At 39.2% G+C, this 16,333-nt stretch overlaps 1 protein-coding gene across 9 annotated transcripts in view; it reads left to right on the top strand.

Moving 5' to 3' along the window:
- The window catches only part of LMO7 (LIM domain 7), a 131,042-nt gene that overhangs the window by 83,538 nt on the left and 31,171 nt on the right, over positions 1–16,333 (top strand). For 6 of the 9 annotated variants that reach the window (XM_040584221.1, XM_040584216.1, XM_040584217.1 and 3 more), the window contains exons 5-13: positions 2,651–2,681; positions 3,079–3,192; positions 3,481–3,679; positions 4,828–5,080; positions 9,687–9,716; positions 11,992–12,109; positions 13,296–13,438; positions 14,754–15,195; positions 15,977–16,297. In XM_040584221.1, coding sequence (XP_040440155.1) covers positions 2,651–2,681; positions 3,079–3,192; positions 3,481–3,679; positions 4,828–5,080; positions 9,687–9,716; positions 11,992–12,109; positions 13,296–13,438; positions 14,754–15,195; positions 15,977–16,297 — 1,651 coding nt within the window. Of the gene's footprint in view, positions 1–2,650; positions 2,682–3,078; positions 3,193–3,480; positions 3,680–4,827; positions 5,081–5,528; positions 5,829–6,174; positions 6,466–6,763; positions 6,965–7,450; positions 8,168–9,686; positions 9,717–11,991; positions 12,110–13,295; positions 13,439–14,753; positions 15,196–15,976; positions 16,298–16,333 lie in introns of all 9 variants that reach the window. The other 3 variants (XM_040584225.1, XM_040584224.1, XM_040584219.1) reach the window with 3 other exon arrangements.

Raw genomic sequence — 16,333 nt, forward strand, 5'->3', positions numbered from 1 at the left:
GTCCCCTGCTATGAACTGCAGTTGTTCAGAGTTATACACAAGACCTCAGTTGAATTCTTTTAATAGTACTGCATAGTATTTACATTCTGATAAAAACTTCATGGAGAACTTCTATTTAATGTAATTATTTCATTTTGTATTTTCATTTACTGCAGTTGAGTTAAAATCTTTTTTTGTTTTCATGCTCACAGAAGAGTCATTCCTCTTAGAAGCTCTTCAGCTTGTATCACATTTCTATCCAATAGATATTTGCCCAGCTATTTTAAATGTGATGTACTGGAGGGCAACTGGGCAATGGCTTGTTCACATAAGCTCAGATGTGCATCATGAGCTTGGCCAGGTTGTACATGTAAAAGGCTCCTTATTACTTCACTCAGAGAATGTTGTTAGCAAGTGGACCCAAACTGCGTCTTCTGCAAGTTGCGTGCCTCAGAGGAGAAGTAGCTGTGAAGTTCGTAGGTGACAAATGACTTCTAAGGTCTTCCAGTAACAGCATTGCTTCTTCATTTAGGATTTTTTGTGTGTGTGTGTGCGTGCATGCTTGTGTGTGTGTGTGTCTGATACATGAGGAACTGATTGTTATAGATTATCAGGGGTTTTCTTGTTTTGGTTTTTCTTCTGCTCAGACTATGTCTATCATGGCAAGCTGCTGAAAAGGTTTAGTGACCAATAGGTGTAGTTTAAAGAAGTAGAGTAGTAAATACCAAGTGAAGAAACTTTGCTTATGAGGTGTAAAGCAACTTACCTGTCTGCTTCTGTTAGCTGAGCAAACATGTGGATGGAGCACAGTTGATCATTCGAGTGCGTGAAATACCTCCCTGCCTGCATTTTGGGTCTCAACTGTGCTCGTTTGTTTACCTGAACGACCCAAGTTTTGTGTTGTTTGTAACACAAGTACACAGGCTTAGTGTGTTTACAGCTATTCCAGTAAAGAAAGTTGAAATATAGAGGTAGCTGAATGTTGCTTCTGTTGCAAGTGGTTGACCTAAATGACCCCAGAGAACTTCTGGAAAGCAGATGTGGATATCATCATGTCCTGTCATGTAGCTTTGCTCTACATGAAGACTGGAACGTCCTGGATACAGGCTCCAGCTGACTAAAGGCAGAGTTTTTCACTCCTTAGTAGACTGCTGAAGTTTGGAAGCAGACTTTATATGGTATCCTTAGCAAGGGCATGCATAGCCTCAGCTTTTGTAATTGCAAATAACAGCAGAAATCCTGCTAATGAAAGGCTTTTAGACCTTGAAGTTGAACAATATAAACCTTTAGAATGCTCTCCATTGAGTATAAGAAATTTAATGGTGATACAGAATAATTTTCCATCCTCTGCTTGGGAAACCAGCCTGTCTTTAGTCAGCACATTAGGTGACAGCCATGGTCCTGCAACATTGGCATGGTAAAAGGAATCCATGTACTGAAGAAAAGGAAGAGAAAGTTTTTTTCAGAAATAGTCTCCAGTGGGAAAAGAAAAACGATGTGTGTTTAATATTTTATTTATTTTTTAAAAAAAGTGTAAATAACTCATGTTAAAGGAGAAGGGTACCTCTTTATCTATGAGAAGGAGGTCACTGACTACAAAGCCAGTAGCATCTCTGGCATGGGATATTAAGGAAGCTGCAGGCAAGGACTCCGCAGGTCAGAGCCATCTCAGGACGTTGTGTTCTTGGCAGCCTGATTTCTTTATGGTGTGGGGACAGCCAAGGCATTACAGTCACACCATGTGGGAGTGGGCACTCTTAAACTACGAAGAGAGAGAGATGGTCTGTGTCCCTGACAGTTGTCGTGTTGCATCAAACATTTTATTTCCATGAATAGTGCCAGTTATGCTGTCCAGGCCCTGTCATCATTTTGCTAACTTGTAACTGTCCCCTGAAGTTTATGCTGTGTTTTCTCTGCAACCTTTGACTAGATTTTTCCTAGACGGCCAGAAACAGCTTTTTTGTTTAAACCCCTTCACCATGCTTAATGTGTGCATTGGTGCACTTCTGAGGTGTGCCATAAATTGGCTATATGTGTGTGTGGGAAAAAAATCTTACTAGTGTTAGTGATTGCATATTTATTTAATATTTTTGAGAAACACTCATCTTACATAAAAGTATACCAAACTGCTCCTTCCAGCCCTACAACATCTCTCTCCAGGTGTTTCGGTTTCAGTTGCTCTTTTTTTTTTTTTTTGAAAAAATCTCACTAGTCTGAATTGTTCTCTGTGTCTGAGGCAAATATTTTAGAAAACATAGTATGATCAGCGAAAATAATAATTGAATCTGCTTTCATATGGAACTGAAGATCTTCCTGGCTAATAGAGGCTGTATTTCACTAAGTCATTAGTTTGTTGTCCACTCTTTATTTTGTTGGTAACTAAAAAACTTAGCTAACTAAAAAACCCTAGAGCCTTTCTGAGTACCTGTCAAATCAGAAACTATAGTAGATAAACTAGTTTCTTTCTTTAATAAATGAAATAGTACAGAGTTATGACTATGAATTCAAAGTAAAATGATTTTGATTTCTTTTGGGACAGTCATAGTTGCATATTTTATACTGGTCTCTAATTGGGCTTGAAACCTTATAAATATTGAATAATAATTAAGTTTTAAATCAAGGTATTTTAAAACGTTTTGTTTTATTTTTCTCACCCCCTGCCCTGCTTCAGACCAGAGGAAACCAACAGAAGAGTGAAAAATGTAAGACACACCTACTACAATGTTTTCTGAAAGAATTTCACACTAATTCTGACTAAATATTTTTAAAACACTTTTGTTTATGGCACTATCACGTTTACCTTGTTCTTCAGCTGTTCATTTATCTGATAGAAATTAGTGCCGTCTTACAGTGATCTCTATGCAGCTTACCTTCCCAAATAATTGTAATAATTACAAACAGTACTTAAATCTGCTCACTTGAGATACATGCAATGCATTGTAACACTCTAACTGGTTTTAATGGAGATCATAGCTAATACTGTAAACAATTGGTGGAAAACATCTCTAACAGCATGCTGAGATTCTTTTATACTGGTACGTGGTACGAGAGGGAAGTAATGAAGTTTGTATTTCAGGGTGGGTTTTTTATTGTTTTTAGGTTTTGATCACATTATACTGGCTTGGCAGAAAAGCTCAAAGTAACCCGCATTATAATGGTCCGAACCTCAATCTTAAAGCATTTGAGAAGTTATTAGGGCAAGCATTGACTAAGGTAAGGAATCCAATAATCACAAAATTCAGAATCCACCTGCTCTGATTGATGTAGTAGATTGTGAAGAGCCCTGTCTTGGATTCCCTTTGGCTGGGATAAGACAAATTTAAGACCTTCTGTTGAACCTCCTATTCAAGTTGTTGTATATGTTATTTTTAGGGGTTTGCAATAGTCTTTGTTGAAGTTTGTGCACTCAAAATGCATTTTAAAAATTTTTGAGTGAAAACTCAAGAACAGCATTTGTATCTTAAATTATTGTAAAAGACCTTTCAAAACTTACTGTCACAGGCACTTGAAGAGTCCATCCACCTGAACAGAAGTGGCAGGGATAGTGGGTACGGTGACATTTGGTACGTTGACCGGGGAGAGCCCTTTTCATCTTCAGCTAACCATAAAAGAGACGATTCCTTTGATAGCTTGGACTCTCTTGGTTCAAGATCATCGACAAGCTTTTCATCAGATATAACCTTGAAAGGTGGCAGTGAAGGTATGGTTACCTCTTTTAAATCTTTTGTTGACATATGTCTTATGAGTGTGGAAGAAGACAATGTATGGACCTAGTACTTAGGGTGCCCAGTATTTACATCGACTTGAAAGGCAACTCTAGTTTTGCAACTGCTGCAGTTGCATTTTGGTTAAGCAAATATTGACCTTTAACGGCTGGCAGGAACAAAGCAATGCTCGCATGAATTTTCCTAGGAAGGGTTGCTGGGACTCTTGCTCTCATTGCTGCATTAGGGTGTGTGTATGTGCAGGGTATTTTACCATAGTTCAGCAAGAGTAATTGCTGGAATTCAGATCACCTGATGGGATCACCTAAAATTCAGCAGTTGCAAAAGTCCCTTGCTGTGTTCCTCATGTGGATATGTCAAACCTTTATGTCTTCACTCCTTTTGTGAATATGCACTGTTCAGGAGGGGTTTTCCTGCCTAGGTTAAGAACTGAACAGTAGTTACTACTTCTGATAGTTTGTCATGGAAAGAAAGGTAACGGGAAGAAAGTTTGTGAGATTGGATCCCTACAGCTGTACTCTTAACCTTTTTTCCTCCCAGTTTTAAAATTCAATACCAACTTGTAGTCTAAAAAAATAGCGAGCTTTTAGATTTTGTTCCATGTGAATAACATAAAATCATTGGGCTGAGGTCACATGGAGCATTTCTGAGCCGGATGAAGCAACGTGTAGCCATGCTGCATATGTGACATGCCCGGGGCTTCTACTGGGCATTAGCCTGGTGACATGAGCTTGTTGCTATATCTACGTGCTGGTAACTTGTCTTCGACAGTAAATTTGAGTGGCAAGTGTATTTTTAATTTAAAACTCCTGTGCTGTTTTATGTCTTCAGCCTAGAGGTTAGTGCTTTGTTTCCTACAGGAGGCTGTGATAGTGAAAGAATGGAACAAATGTAGCAGGGGCATGCAAACCAAATTCAGCCTAATGGACCTTATCGCAGCATTGCCACAAACGTCTAAAAATACCTCTCCTGCTGTCCTGTCAGTAGCTTGGGAGATTTGCAGCCAAAACACCCCAAATAAGGAGTTGAATTGATTTTAGAATGTACTTTTGCAAGTTCTAGCTAGAATCTTCTGTCTAGAAAATGATGCCTGTGCCTTCCCTTTTCTCCCCTTTCTTCTAAGGTTGCGACAGTGACACAGACTCGGAACTGCCTTTCAAAATGCATGACTCCCATAAAGATGACAGGTCTTACCGTAGGATTCCTGTGATTGAACCGAAGCCTACCGCTGACTTCAATCGCTTCTTACCCAGCAAAAACAAGCAGACAGCGTATGTGCCGGCACCCCTACGGAAGAAGAGGACAGAGAGAAACGAGGACAATAGGAGGAGCTGGGCAAGTCCTGCCTACACAGAGTCAGATGCCACATTTTCAAGGTACTGGTGTACAGCCTTTTAGGACTTCTTAAATAAATTATTTCTTTATTAGTTAAAGAATAGCTGGCGTTGCTGCAGTACAAAGTAAAGCAGTTGAATTCCCTTATTTTAATGGAGGGTGGATGTTTTGGTGTGGTTGTGTGGTTCGTTTTTGTTGTTCTGGTTGTTTTTTACTTTGTTCCACATAACTAGTTTTCTGGTGTTTGAGTAATCTTTTGAGGCTGGCCAGACTCCACATAGAGGGGATTTAAATGATCTCAAATGGAAATTCATAAGAGAGACACCTATGGTTTTAGTTTCTCATTAAAGCCTTCCAAAATATGGTGGTGAATTCTGATTGTCCGGCTTCTTGGTGCATACAGATGAGATTAGTGGGCAGTTCTTGGGTTTCATCATTGCCTTCATGACTTCACTGTCTTCATTCTGTTCCTGTTTTGGTCAACCTCAGTGGACGTGAAAGGAATCCTGTAGCTTCCTGCCAAAATAGCAGAGCAGAGTGTGGTCTCACAAATCCAGCTTCCCTCCAGATGATCTATGAGTGTGACAGTGGCTCTGATTCAGAAGATGAAAGAAGGCTGCCCGACGTGGTTATGGATGACTTAGCAAAACGTAGATTTCTAGTCAGAAAGAGCCCTGTAAGCTCTGCTGCACCTGGACATCATTTCATGTTGCGCAATGACTCTCCTAAATCTTGCTCACAAGAAAATTATCCAGATGGTCCGCTAGCTGCAATGCTTGAACCACTGAGGTCAGAGATACTAATCCAAGATCCAGTAACTATTGTATTACCTAAATTGCAGTCCATAAATAACTCTGTAGTGTAGCCTTGTAATTGGCATTTTAACACAGCTGATAATTGTTATGCTTTTTCTGTCAAACTTCGTATTTTTGTCGGAGGTGATAGGATGCTGATATAACCATTTAACTTTTTTTTTTTAAATGTATTTTGTTATTTCTGGTGCTGCAGTGATGGAATTGAGAACTAATTTGCTTCATTCATGAGGCTGAACTCCTGAGCCAAACAGCATGTCTTTTTGCATTCTTTATGTCAAGTTGCTGCTAAAATATTTTAACTGATTGGGTATTTTGAACAGTAACCAGAGGAGGCAGAGGCAGTTGGATACTAAAGAGGAAATCAAACCAAGAGTTAACATTCCTTCAGAATTATCTGGGTATTTTGATGAGGATGAGGAAGAAGAAATAGGCAACCCAAACATTGAAAAAGATGATCTCTATTTTCGCAAGCTAAGTTCTTCAGCGGCAAATACAGTTGTTGCTTTTGACAAATTTCTTCCTAAGTTTTGGACTCCAGAAGAAGAATTGCTATGGAAAAAAATCAGGAAATCCTCTTTCAAACCCTGGTATAAAGAGATTCAAGGGTTCAGGTGCGTTTTCATGCATGCCCCTGTTTCTCTCCTGTGTGCAAAACCTATAAATGAAGTTTAGTGGTATGAATTTTATTTTATTTTATTGAATATTTTCATTCTCTTGCCAGTGTAGCAGCAGGATATGTTTTGTCTCTCTCCTTTTTGGTTTGTTTTGGTTTGTTTTTTTTTTTTTAAAAAAAATTGAAATATTATTTTCATTACACTGTTGCACTGTTACCACTGTGCATTTTACTCAATGAGTACACTTCATGGGTTTTTTTCTTTCCCTCTGTTCATTCTTTGTGCTGCGGCACAGTAGAAAGAAATCAGATTCCAAGGATGAGGAATTTGCTTACCAACAAAGCTCTGTCATTGTTGCTAATCAACCAAGACCAAGTTTTGACTGGAACAGCAGTTGCAGAAGGGATCAGAACTATAAGCCAACTGCTGAATATGTGGGAAGCTCATTGTCACAGATTACAGAAGGAAAAATCTTGGAGGCCTCTGATCAGCCCAGGTTGATACTGCTGCATGAGCTGTACTCTTGCTGCATCAAAAAGAAATGGCTGGATATGCAACAGCTAAATGGAATTAAACCACGTCCTGTGATGTTGCGCTTCTTTGATTATTACTATTTTGGATTTTAGTTTTGCGTGGGTTTTTTTGTTGTTTTGTTGTGTTTTCTTTTTTTTAATGTAGCCGTAAGCTGGTGGTCTTCTGAAACATGTAAATGCAAAAGCGTAACATGCTGCGTAGGGTTACTGGCTTTGCGTGTGAGCATGTAAGCGTGCTGTCTCTAAGCAGGTTAGTATGCTGTGATACCTTTATGTTGGTTGACGTGTGCTGTGCTACAGTTAGTGGTGGTGAATGCCAAGTGGTGTAATTGTACTGCTTGGGATACTGCAAGCCTGAACCAAATGTATATTGCAATACATTGTGACCTGCTTGTCTCTTGCTAGTTAATGATATTTTTACTTCCCTCCTTTTGTTTTATATGCTTCAGTCAGTTTTCGTTACTTCAGGCCCTGCAAAAATATTCTGACTACTTGTCTTCTGAAACGAAGACCAAAATTGATCCTACTTCTGGCCCTAGGCTCATAAAATGTAGAAAGAATATTTCCTTTGTACCAGGATGCAAGCAAGGGGATGCGGAAAATGGATATCTGTACCCAGATTTAGAAAATGATGACTTGTTTGTTCGGAAAACTGGGGCTTTCCATGTGAATCAAGTTGTTCTCCAAGACCCTCGGTATTTAAAAAAATTCTCCGAGCAGGAGCCTCCCCTAGAGGGTGAGATAATCCTGCAACCCAGAGATGGCCAAACTGTAATTCCAGATTTGGAAAAGGATGACATGATTTTCCGTAAAATCCTTTCCCAGAAAAAAGAGGTGCCTTTATCAGGTGCTCCAGACAAGTATCACCCGGCACTTTTTCCTGATCCGTGGAGTCTTCCAGAGGAGATCCGGTCCAAATTTCTATGTTTACTTGAAAAAAACACGACACTGGAGGAAAGGAAGAGCAACGGCAGAGTGCTGTCACCATCCTCCCGCCATAAGAAGGATGATATGCTGAACCGCAAGATTGAATCTTGGAAGGTGGGAAGCAACACCCAGCCAGTAAATTTCATCCCAGGTCCGTGCAGTGAAGAAGACTGGAAGAAGTGGGAAGCAATCAGGGAGGCCAGCAGAGTTAGGCACAAGAAGCGGCAGATGGTGGAGAGGTCAGGTTGTGTCCTGCACGGATTGCGCTTGAGTGCAGTTGATCCCCTTCCATTCAGAAAAGCATCGTCTTGTGCTGAACCATTCGTACAGTGCCAATCTGCTATTTGTTCGTGGCGTCCTGGACAAGCTTTTTATTTGCTTTGAATACCAGCTCATGACTGCAATACCATATTTTCAACAAAAAAATTATAATGTTTTCTAGGTTTAGGCTGCCATTTTAGAGGAAAGATGTATTCCTTCAGGCTCAAACTTCTGCATAAGTTTCTTTCCATGCTTGAACAGGAATAGTGATTATTCAAAAGACTGTGGAGGCTAGAAATATTTTCTTTTTTTCCCCATTATAATTGGTAAAAACATTTCTGGAACACATGAATGCTTTAATGACAAATTCTCGGAATGGGCATTCTGATACTCGTGCTTGCACCTACATTTGAAAATGCTTGTAAACTGTCCTGCCGCAGTTTTGAGGTGGGGGGAAAAATAAAATAAAATCAGTGTTGTTTTGCCCACCTAAAGTCACAGTGCATGCAAGTTGTGTGTCCATGTAATATTAAATTCCACTGTGACGTATTTCATTCTGCCAGTATTTTCCCCCTGCTTTTTTATACAGTCCTGATTAATACTCTCCCTTAATCCTTTCCTGGTATACTCAGAATTTCTCTTCTCTCACTAAATACTGTTTTTAACTACTTTCTAGCTGTCCTTTGGATTTCATACTTACTGGGAGAGAGTGGGGTTTTGAATGTTTCCTTAGGTCTGAAAATACGGCATTGCAAGTTGCAGTTCTCCCAGATGTGCATCATTACTTTGTGACTAAGACACTTCCATGTTCCAGTTGATACTTCAGTGTTGTTGCATTTAACTTTTAAGCTTAATGCTGTTAACAAAGTGTGAGCTTCACTGAGGAATGTTTCTGAAGTGCTTGAAAACATTTCACGTTTTAAGAATTCATTCACTGGAATAAAATACTCATTCAAGAATACTAAAAATCCTCTTGAATCACACTGGATTAATTTGGTTCTCCACTTAATGTGCTAAACATCTATACAGGGCCATTTATTCTTATCCGTTCCAAGTATTGCTTTCATTAAGTATCATAAATGGTTTAAATAACAAGAAAACAGCCTCTGCGAGCCAGGCTTCTTGCTGGGACTTGAGGTGACATAAATTTTCATTTCTTGAAATGAGTATCTTTTGAGCATCGCGCTGTTCAGCAGCACTGGAATAAGCGGTGCAGAATTAATACAAGGCTCTATTTGTGTAGTATCAATAAATCAGAAGTGTTGGAAACTTGCAGACAGCCTTGTTCTGTCAGTTTTCTGCCCGACTTACACATCATGCAAGTCCTCGTGTGTTTTTTGACTAGTGTCAGATCTCTGATGTGCTATTCCACGCTGGCTGGTCCTGAAGTGTTCAGTTTCCCCTTCACTTACTGGAGTGCTGGTGTACTGGTGGTGTTAACGTTGTTATGAATATTAAGACACTGAATCTTTTCTTTTTTGGTTTCTGATTTCTCAGACTGTTTCAAAAGCTTTCTGATGAGCAAGGGTAAGTTTTGAAAGATCATAATGTTATTTTTGCCTCCAAATTTTTGTGCATGCACAGTAGCTAAAGACTCGGTGCTGAAAACAACTTGTGCATGCTGCTTTGTTTTTCTGTGCTTGGGCAATTTATGTAACAAATGTAAGAGACTAAAAGCTATGCGTCTGGCAAAAGTTCTCTCTGGCGTCTAGGGTATCAGAGTTATGGTTATCAGGCACTTGAAATATCATCTCTAATATTTTATTCCTGCTGAAGGGAAGTATTTTGTGTTCTGTGTTTTAAATCAGGCTTTAAAACATTCAGAAATTTAAAGGAAGATTAGTAATTTTTTTTCTTTCGAAGGCTGTACAGTTAGAATCTGAAAACAATTAATGACGTGATACTTATCATGGGATTGATGAATGTTTTGTGGTTGTTTTATATATTACGGGTTATTGAATCCTCAGTGGTAAACTGATTGCTTCGCACAATGTGAAATTAGGTGTTGTTTACAGTGTACTGTGACTCAAAGAGAAATATTTTTCCACTTACGGTGTGATGGCATGTGAAGTATTTGGTTATGCATGTTCTCATTTTTTATTTTTTTTAGCTGTACATTTATTTAATTGCTCATTTATTTTTACCCCGAGACAAAACTTGCTAAATGGCTAAACATTCCCGGAAGAAGCAAGAAAAGTTTCAGAAGTTAGATGTTAGGGGAGGAAGACTCAGAAGGCTCAAGTCACTAGTTAGATTTCAAAGTTAAGACTAGAATTGAAAGTGATGTCCTGTTCCTTGGTATGAATACACGAATATACCCGTTCTTAGGGTGTAGATTTTCCTATTTTGTTGCAGGCAGTTATAGAAACTCAAGAGAAAGAAAAGGAAACCCTGGTCATGTAAGTGTTCGTAAGCTCATCTGGAACAATTTGATACTTACGTACAGTTCCATTACCTAAAACCATTTTTACATGCAATGTAAGTTAACCATTAAAAATAAAAGAGGAAAAGAACTGTACTAGAAAAGCGTTTCTGCAGTAGTGACCAGGAGGCCTTTTTGCTACATTTGGCATTCTTCCCATTCAGAAAATAGACAAGCAAAGAGGTGTAATAAGTTAATGCCCTAGCCTTTGTTTCTAGAGGCCAAAATCTTATGTTACCAACAAAAGTAGTTGGGGCTCTCGGGAGGAAGTGAGAGAGTCTGGTTTGTTAGTTCAGCAGTCTCTGGGTAGATAACAGATGAGAGCAAGGCCCTGTGCTGGATCAGTTTTGGTTTTAACCTGATCTTCCATTGTATCAGAGAAGTGCCACATTTTCAAGCCCTGTTAGAACTCTGTCATTCAGATTTTGTTTGGATAAATGCAAACAGAAGTATTTTATTTTTTTTTTAAAAAAAGTAAAACGCAGCAGGCTATTTTTCCTTTTAAGTTACGGCATTGAACCTTATGATGAAACACCTGCATTATGCTTGGTGTCTCAGAGGCTGGTGATCAGCTCCAAGCAGGAGTCTTGCCCTACACCTGAATTAAAAGTCCAGTTATGTTTATCGCTGCAGTGTGAAAGAGTAAAGGAGAAAATGGTATTGAAGGGAGGGGGAGGGGGGGCAGGGGGAAGCAGGAAAGGTGATCTTTGAGGAATTTAGATTAAAGGGAACTAATGAGTAGGAGTTCATGGGGCAAACTTGCAGCCATGTTGAAGGAATTAGTGAGATGGCTGTGTTAGCCATCCCAACTTGGATGGAAAGCATCACGGAGGCTTGGGGAAGTGTAACATAGGTTAGTGGGGCCCGTGACATGCGTGGACTGAGCGTTTGGCAGTGAATGACTTTCTATCTTTTAGAAATGTGCATTGATAGATGACTTGGTTTTATGATTAGCTTCAGGAAGGAAAGAATGGGAGGTGATTCTGGGGCTGTTACTGGAGAAAAGAAGTGGAAGGATGGAATATGGACTCAAGGAGGGGAGGACATCTTTTAGGTCAAAAAAAGGAGCAAGGTCAATAAAGAGAGTAACAAGTTTAAACAGAAACAGCAGTTGGGTATGAGAGCTCAATGTGAGTGATTGGCGTGGAGCTGCTACAGAGCTGCTTGGGAAGTTCCCTTAACCTGATTTTATTTGCTCAAATATGCAACTACTGACTTGAGTGCTGCCACTAGAGCACGTCCTCAGCTGCCCCTGTTTCCTGCTCTGTTCAAAATAACACTCGAGCGCTCAGTTGTACTAATATAAATCTCTCTCAAAGGTTTCACTTGCATAAATGTAGGCCGAGGTGTCATAAAGACGAGTACTCTTTTTCTTTCTAGGAGTAAATCTTTGAACGATGTCAGCGCAGAGGAGCTGCAGTCATTGCGCAAAATCCGTTATGAAGAGCTACAAAGGATAAAAGAACAGTTGCAAGAACAAGATCTAAAGTGGCAAGAAGTAAGTGTTCTTTTTCACCCCTCCTTACGTGTCCTGCTGAAGGGCTGGATGCCATCTACCTTCAGTGTCCCCAGAAAACAGGCTTTGGCACATGTGCAGCAATTTGTGGGTCTGTCTTCTAAAATGATCCACCTCAATGCAACTGCTAGTGGTTTGGGGGATGTCTGTTTAATGCAGAACTGAAATGACTTTAAGTATCGTCATAAGTGTCTGATTAATGCTTCAGGATAAGACTTTAATGTATTGTTATAAAGCCTTCGGACTTGATTTCTGTGAACATAAAGAAAAATCAGGACATAAAGAAACACAGTTTCACGTGTTATCTGAAATTTGTGAATACTTTTGTGAAACTATTGGAATGTCTTGAGTATTTGATACTTTGTGAAAAGGGAGGGAAATAGTATTTCCTTGTGCAAATTCTTGAGGCTCCTATCCCCTAATAATTCTGTCTTAAATCCAGCTTGTAAACTGCTTTGGTAGCTTTGCACAGCATCATTTGAAGACCTTTTCTTTTTTATTAAAGTCTGTGCTTGACAATGATTACCAACAAGGAGCTGAAATTAAGAACTGAGCACCAAGTAAGAAGTTCATAGTTGTTTGTTTAATGCATCTCAGCTGTCTCGGTTCTAATATTCAGTACTTCTTTTAGCTCAGCTCTGGTATTTCGTAGAGAATATTGCCAGTTCACATTGTGGTTTTATAGAAATGAAGAAAATACAGAAGTATATGTTTTCAATTTAGAATTTAAGGCCTATTTATTCTCAAGCTAATATATCAGTCTAACATAGTAGTGATTTGGAAAAAAAATAATCCCGAACTCCAAAGTTTACAACAAAGAAATACAGATGGCATTTGCATTAGTTTTCAACTATGTGTCATTGGGTGAAGTATTCCAGAATGAAAAAATTGAAAATATTAAGAGGGAGGGCGCAGAAAGAGCAAACCACGTACTTTTCTACTTGTAATCTAGTAATTACAATTGCTAACGTTAGCAGGAAGTGAGCCTGTAACCCTACCTGAAATACGAGAAACCCTTTATCGTTTAGGGGGAAGGCACATGAAAACGTGGCCACAATGCAGACACGCAGATAAGATCAGGGCAGTAGGTAGCAAGTGATGGGATGCCTCTGTAGATTTACGAGGACATGAGAAAATCTGATTGTATATGTTCATGTTAATTTTATAGGATCTAGCAAAATGGAAGAATCGTAGAAAGAGCTTCACTTCTGAATTGCAAAAGAAAAAGGAAGAGAGGGAAGAAATAGAAAGGAGAGCCTCTGAGGTGTCTGAAAGGAGAACCAAATCACTGAAAGAAGTGCAGCAGGAGAGGTAATGACCCTAATGAGAGTATTAAATTGAAGAATTTAAGTCTAAGCATTTTTATTCCCTTGAATTCTTGAGCAGCTTTCACTGGCAAGTTGCAGTTGATTCTGCAGAGATCTCAAACGTAGTAATCCAGGGAGTTGAAGGAAGGAATACGGTCCAGTAGTGCATTGTTTTCACAGAATGTTGAACAGTTTTGCTCTATAAATGATGTTTTGCTCTGCTGTCCAGAAATAAATGTATTGAGAAGTCCAGTATTTGCATCCACCTTAAAGAGGTTAAAGCAATAGTGTTGGACTGGGTAATTGCCTTCTTTATTCTTGGGTCATTTTAACTTTTTTTTTCCTCTACCACCTGCCTCTACCATTTGCTAGTCTCTTAGCCACTGTGGATAAATACAGCCAGAATTTTAATGTATATCACAGAGCTGTAAACTCTTACTTGACTTCCCCTCTATCCCTAATTGTTCCTCCGGCTATTTGCAGAACAGAATTCTTTCCAAAGACTAAAAAGTGTAAATTGAGTAGCACAGTACCATTTCTACTGATGACAGTCTCTTTGTCTATTTGGGTTTTTGAAATGCATATATGACTGAGGTGAAGCGGATATGTACATGGCATGTATTCATAAAAGAAATCTAAATGAGTCTTAAAACAGAATGTGTTTGGTTTCCGATTTTTTTTTTTTTTTTTTTTTACTTATTTGTGAGGACAAAAATTAGTCTCTTGAATAAAAATACAGGTGCCAATTGTATTGAATATCCAGTATCGTCAGAATCTTAAAAATTATGTGATAAACGTTATCTCTGTGGTGGTTGCTCCTTTATGACAAAGAAATGAGTAGCAGAAAAACAAATAACCTGAACTGCAGGATGCCATCTTGCTTTGTTATCTAAAGCTCAGTACAGCATTTTCATAGAGCAGAGACATCAGCAGAGCTCTACAGTTCAGGCAGTGTTATGGGACTACCTTCTTCCCATTCTTTCCTCAATAAAATGCAAATTTCTAGGATATGTAACTTGAACAACTATATCCTTTTCTTGGCAGAGAGATTTCTGTCGTGGTGGCAACCTGATGATGTGACAGTAGCGTGTGCCTGAGTGTCATGGGAGTTATGAAATGGGGGGGAGGGGGAGGCAGGTAGATTTAAAAATATATTTAAATACTAATATTTTTAAATTATGCCATTCATTTTTGTTTACTGGAAATGTGTTTTTCTCATTTTATGCCCTGCTTTGAATATTCAGTAGTTGAAAGACTTAAGGGCTCACCTGTTTGTCAGGTCACTTTGTCTGGTACTTCAGCGTACTCTGTCCCCACAGGGAGGACAGAGACCAAGACTCCTATGGGCAGCGAAAATATGAACACAGATGGACGTATTCACTGAACGATGACGTGTTTAGTGAAGAAAAAGCACCTTCCACACGGTCAGCAGCAAAAGCTGACCTTATAGAAGATGATACCTCCTACAGCACTAAGGACAGCAAAAGTGCGTATGCCACACGGCTCTGCAAGGAGAACCTGCCAGAGAGCTCGGCTGCTCCTGAAGCTCCTGCTCTGCCAAAGAGCCTGGCAGAGGAGCAAAGCTCGGCTCTTTTGTCTAGCCGCTACTCAGTGAATGCTCAAACTGGGTCAGCTCAGGTTTCAGCTTCTTTCCCGAGAAGTTACCAGAAAAGTGATACCTCTAGGTTAACATCTGTGGTCACACCAAGACCTTTTGGTGTTCACTCAAGAGGAATCTCGTCACTTCCACGGTCGTTCACGGTAAAATTCCACTTAAATCCTGAAGTTTGTAAACGCTGGGGTCTTGGATGGCTGGGGGAGCAGTAGAGTTTTAACTTTGGTTGTTCTCTTTTTAAAAAATCATCTGTTGTTTGATGAAGGCTGTGCTAATAGACCAGGCAATTCTGTTGTGGCTTTAGATGCTTACTTGTGTTCCTGTACTTAAAGGTACTCCTAGAAATAAGGCTGACAAATATATTTGGTAGAATAATCGTTTTATTACTTGTAGTAAGTCTCCTTAGTGTTCATTATCAAAAAGCTGCCTTCGAATGTAATTGCCTGAAGCTAAGTTAACATAAGGTAGCGTTAAAGACACATGTTTCAGATGATGTAGGTTTCCTCTGCTCTGCTGACTTTGGAATTGACATTTTATGCTAGCCTAAAATTTGCCTACTCAGTAAAGCATGGAAACGCAGAAACTGATTTATTCCCCCACCTCCCAACTACTATATCTATTTTCATAGCTTTCTCCTAAATCCCTATTTGTTTTGAATTAAAAAATGGTAAGAATGCAAATCATTCTAAGCAGATGATTTTAAAAAGTTTATCTCTAAAGAGTCTGGACTACTTATTCTGCAAGCACTTGAGAAGAAAATAATGTGTTTTTCTTATTTAAAGTGACTAATAAGTAATGGGGTAATGGGTACAGTAACCAGAATTTTCGTGAAAGGGAGAGGGTTTTTTTATTAAACATCTAGATTGCTGAAAGATTAGGGAATTTTTTTTAAAACAAGTATTTACCAAACTGTCATTTTTGTCCTAGATGGATGATACCCAGAAATACAACGGAGAAGTAGAAAAAGCTAAAAGAACTCAGACTTTGTTCACCAGCAGTTCGTTTTCTCAACCAGACTCTGCGCACCCTCTCTCCACTAGTGCGTTCAAAAGCAGAGGTGAGGAGGAGGAAAAAGAAGGTGTTCAGTCAACACCTCCTCCTAGTTCGGCATTACCTGCAAAATCCCAAGACACAGATGCTGGAAGCAGTATTCTTAAACAAGAGCATTGCATTCCCCCTGATTCTCTTTCACTTGTATCTTCTGTAGAAAATGTGAGTCTGCCGGAGCCTGAAGTTTCAAAATCGCTGGTAAGTGTGGAAATAATGTGATTACTTAGTGTAACT

This window comes from Falco naumanni, chromosome 2 (assembly GCF_017639655.2).
Source record: "Falco naumanni isolate bFalNau1 chromosome 2, bFalNau1.pat, whole genome shotgun sequence".
Classification (NCBI taxonomy): Eukaryota; Metazoa; Chordata; class Aves; order Falconiformes; family Falconidae; genus Falco; species Falco naumanni.